Source organism: Octopus bimaculoides, chromosome 5 (genome assembly GCF_001194135.2).
Source record: "Octopus bimaculoides isolate UCB-OBI-ISO-001 chromosome 5, ASM119413v2, whole genome shotgun sequence".
Taxonomy (NCBI): domain Eukaryota; kingdom Metazoa; phylum Mollusca; class Cephalopoda; order Octopoda; family Octopodidae; genus Octopus; species Octopus bimaculoides.
This window is the reverse complement of record NC_068985.1, coordinates 53,115,050-53,119,863: the sequence shown is the minus strand read 5'-3', so window position 1 is coordinate 53,119,863 and position 4,814 is coordinate 53,115,050. Positions and strand designations below refer to the sequence as shown.

The following is a 4,814-nucleotide window of genomic DNA, read 5'->3' as shown; positions in this document are numbered from 1 at the left end:
AGTAAAATAAGTAAAGACCCCCACCACACTCATGAATGACCATGGGATTACACCAGTAAAGTTCCCCTCCGTGGCACAAGTTTAGGCAAGGTTGTTGATGGAAGACCAGCAATCGCCCATGCATACCAGTCTCATCTCTCCACGCCATACAGCAAAGGCGGAAACAGCTTGACACCAGTGACGTCGCAACTCATTTCTACAACTGAGCAAACTGGAGCAACGTGAAATAAAGTGTCTTGTTCAAGAACACAACACACAACCCGGTCTGGGAATCGAACTCAGTACTTCATGATTGCGAGACCGACGTTCTAACCACTGAGCCATGGGAGGAAATGTGAAGTGGAGAAGATGTAACTTGCTTCCCTAGCTGTGCTTCTGTACACAATATTAGAAACATATAAATACTGGATTATTGCAGCTGCAATGTCTTTGATCGTGGGTCTGGAGTTTCTGAAGAACAACGCTGCATATTCGGAAATACATCTCCGCCTCCCTAATTAACCGTCAAGCTCCCTACTAACTTATTAATATTCATGCTGAAGAACTGTCACACCTCCTCATCATCATCACTAATCTCATCACCTCTACCACCATTATCTTCATCATTAATATCACCACCACTGTAGTCATCATTAACAACACCACGGTCACCACCACCATCATCAATATCACCTCTACCATTACTTTCATTAATATCCCCAAAATCTATTTCTGCTACCGCCGTCCCCGTAGCCCACCCCTTCACCATGTGTCAGGAGCTAAAAGAAAATGCTAATTTTTTTTTATTAACTGCAATAAATTAAATTAAGATGAAAAGATTATTAATGCATTACTAATACAGGCAATCGATTGGCGTCCTCTAGGATGAAAGGCAAAGTCGACCTCGGCGGAATTTGAACTCAAAAGGTAACGACAGACGAAATGCTGTTAGGTGTTTTGTCCAGTGTGCTAACATTTCTGCTAGCTCACCGCTTTTCTGGCGGCACATATTGGGGTGGAGTGGTGGTGGTGAGTGAAATGTACAATTTTTGTTTTTGAACTAAGTTTTTTTTCTCCGTTATTTAGCCCGTTTGTAACGCTTTCACGTGATGAGTTGAAAGGAAAGGCGAAGAGCAAAAAAAATAAAAAAAAGAGAGAAAAAGAGGGTAAGGCGAAGAGTCAGAGAGAAAGAGGGAGATAGTTGTATATTAAGGCTATAACATTTTGCTTAAAGTATACAAAGTGTATATACAAAATGCATTAAGTAATCATCATATTCCAATTTCCTTCACTTTTCAATGATTAGCAGATAAGTGACTATCTTTTAATACAGACACAACACAGGCTATGCTTTCAGGCTTTTTGTATAACGTTTTCAGAAATAACACAATAAGTTTACCATTAACACCGTGAAATATTCACGGGTCCCACTAGTTAACATTGATACATATACTCACGCATACATACACGTACACTCACACACTCTCCCTTTCTCTCTCCTTCTGTCTGTGTGTCTGTGTGTCTCTCTGTCTCTATTTCTCTCTCTCTCTCATACACACACTTCCCCAGGTAAGAAATACAAGTAATTTATCACTAGCTATATTTATTATCATTAAGTATTTTTGGTTCTGATATAATGAGATCTTAAAGGAAATATTCTGTATGAAGTTGTGGATTTCATTTTACAAATCATTAACATGTGTGTGTAATCAAATCCATAGATTCTTGTAAATATTTGCTCAGGCTTTTGTCTTCTGTGCAGGTATTGGTGTTATTAACCTATAATCGTGTCTGGATCTGTAGCAAAACAATGAAAGAGAAACATATGTATAGTGTGAGTTCATAAGAAACATTGGAATTTCAATATTTTTAACGTTTATCTTTTACTTGTTTCGGTCTTTGGACTGCGGCCATGCTGGGACATCGCCTTGAAACGCTCAGTCGAACAAATCGATCCGAGTACTTATTGCTTTTAAAGTCTGGCATTTATTCTATCGATATTCTTTGCCTCACCGCTAATGTTATGGGGACTAAACAAACCAACACTGATTTTCAAGCGGTGGTGGGGGACAAATACACACACACACGCGCACCGAGTGCACACACACACACACACACACACACACACACACACACACACACACACACACACATTCTTTAATTGTTTAAATTGTTTCAGCTTTAAAGCTGCGGTCATGCTGGAGCACTATCGTTATATATAACACGGAGTTTCACAGAGTTTCTGTCTACCAAATTCACTGTTATATTTTCTAGGATTTTATTGAGCCAGAAGAGCTTTTATTGAGCTTTAATCAATCAAGATTGAGGTGATCGATGATGGTAGTGTTGGCACTCTGTGTTGGGAGGAGTCAGCTCAGTAAACATTGTGATATATTACAAAACTATTTCGAACGTTTCGGGTAGTTGCCTTCATCAGGTTTTCTTCTAAAAGAATGTAAGGGTGTGTAGAAACAGCACGTGACCTAGTGGTTAAAGTATTCTACTCATGATCATAAAGTCATAGGTTCGATTCCTGGAGCAGGTGGTGTGTTGTGCCATTGAGCAAAGCGCTTCATTTTGTGTTGCCCCAGTATACTCAGTTGGAAATGAGTACTGGTTGCGTGCTGATGAAGCCTTTTCTCCCTTCACTTATTGTATCCTCGATGTCTCGCTCGGTCAAGAGTGAGTGGACTGAGAGGGTATCTACTTTTGATCGTGACTACATAGGCATCTAAAACATTTAGCTAAAGTATGGCAAATGCTACCCTGTCATACTCGGCTGTGGTAGAGGCAACGAGGGTTGAGAAAATATGAATAAGAAAATGGTAAGTTGGGGTAAATACAAGTGAATATAAAGATAAGTATTTCCATTCTTCACTATACTGCGTTCAGGTCCCACAAGTGCTGAATAAGACAACTGGTTGAGAGCACACGTTTTACAGCATAAAATGTTATAATGTAATATTGAAAGGGATACATACTTAAGCATCCTACGTAAGATTTTAATTAACACCAACATTCAATGTCTTACATACATGTGATACTGTGTCATATGTTGTATGGTGAAAGGTGCGAATAATTTCACTCATGTGTTAAATCATTACCACTTTCTTTATCTTATATAATGTTACAAGATTTTATAGAAAACACATGACAGGTCTAAAAGAGAGCTGAAGACTAGCATAACTTCCTTGAACATGCAATAGCGTATCTATTCATTCTCAATATGTTCTGATAGATTTGAACGTGAATATCTGAGCGTTGTTGTCGTTTTTCATCATTGGAAAACATCTTTTAAACGATTCATCGGTATAAGAAGACTTTGAGATACTGCGGTGTTTCGATCTCACTGTGTGTCGCCCTAGTCAATACTACCCCACCGGATCAATGAATTTAACGAGAAAACGAACTTATGCTTATAGAAAGCAGCAAACACATTATTTAACTAATGCATGCTGATGTCCACCAAATAGACAATAGTTCATAGGGTGCACACAGAACAACTAGAACCCAACCAATATCGTATCAATTAATTTAAAATACATTCTGGTAAATCTGAAGGTGAACATCTGATCGCTGTTGTTTTTCGCCAGCGGAGAACATCACCTCGTAGGCGATGAATAGATAGATTAATTTTTTTATATCATCGTTGATCTGTGTGCATGGCATGTATTATCTGGCAGTCATTAGCTCATATCAGCAAATAATATGTTTGCTGATCACTATAAACAAAAATCTGAGCTGATGTTAGATTCATCCGTCCGGATAGTTTCGACTGAGGATACAATAAGGTCGAAATACTTGGTGTCTCAAAGCTCGCTTGCACTAGTGAATCACGCGTCTTATTAGCAAGCATCGTCCAAAGAGAGATGTTCTCTGATGACGAAATACAACATTGATCAAATATCCACGTTCGAGTCTGCCAGAACGTATTAAGAATTTATAAGTATGTTATTGTTTGGATTCTCGATGTTCTACATGCGCTGCATGAATTTTACTCCCTAAAATTTAGTTTTTAATCCCTTCAACATTCACATCAAAATTCAATATATTTACATGACTACAAAAGAAAGTTAAATAAAAGAGATTTTTACATCAATGAAGAATTATACTATAAAACAACGCAGCTTACTGTTCGAACAGATGACACCAGCATCTTCATCGTGATTGCAGTTGTGCCAACCCCATTCTAAATGGCTGCAGCTTTCCAAAGAAAATTCTCTTCCATCACAACCTACATCGTCCAGCCATATTTGTCCACGTGTGAAACCGTGTTTACTTTCTATCGTTGCTTTTCCATAACTGTAAAAACAAATCAGAAATATTTGAAAATAAAGAATTGAATAAATTAACTGTCGTCACTAAGATGGTATTTGGAATATAAATTAACATGTAATTTTGACGGTAGGTTTAGCTCACTTTAAGCCCTTCGTTACTATATTTCTGTTGAAATGCACTGACTTCATTTCATTCATCTTTGAAAATAATCAAGAATTTAGTAAAATAATTTTGTCGTTATTAAGCTGGTGTTTGGAACATAAATTATCCTGAAATTATTATTGAGGGTTTTAAATTAGATCACTTTAACCCTTTTGTGACCGTATTTCTGTAGAAATACACTATATTTGTTTAAATTTATTTGGAATAAAGAATTAAGTAAAATAATTTTGTCATTATTAAGTTGATGTTTGGAGCATAAGTTAACACGAAATTTTGATAGAAGGTTTCAATTTAGATTACTTTTAGCCGAGAAGTTTGAATCATAGAACCAGTGATAGTTTTAGGTGAGTTGATATGAAATGGGGCTGATTAGCTTCAATATCAATTATATATCC

The 4,814-nt window shown here is 37.2% G+C and overlaps 1 protein-coding gene across 1 annotated transcript in view; it reads right to left on the bottom strand.

Annotated features, from left to right (window-relative positions):
* Positions 1-1,565: 1,565 nt before the first annotated feature.
* The window catches only part of LOC106883856 (neurotrypsin), a 24,464-nt gene continuing 21,215 nt past the window's right edge, over positions 1,566-4,814 (bottom strand). Inside the window, exons 9-10 of the mRNA XM_014934995.2 lie at positions 4,112-4,281; positions 1,566-1,776 (exon numbers count right to left, since the gene is read on the bottom strand). Coding sequence (XP_014790481.1) covers positions 1,754-1,776; positions 4,112-4,281 — 193 coding nt within the window. The 3' untranslated portion in view covers positions 1,566-1,753. The remainder of the gene's footprint in view (positions 1,777-4,111; positions 4,282-4,814) is intronic.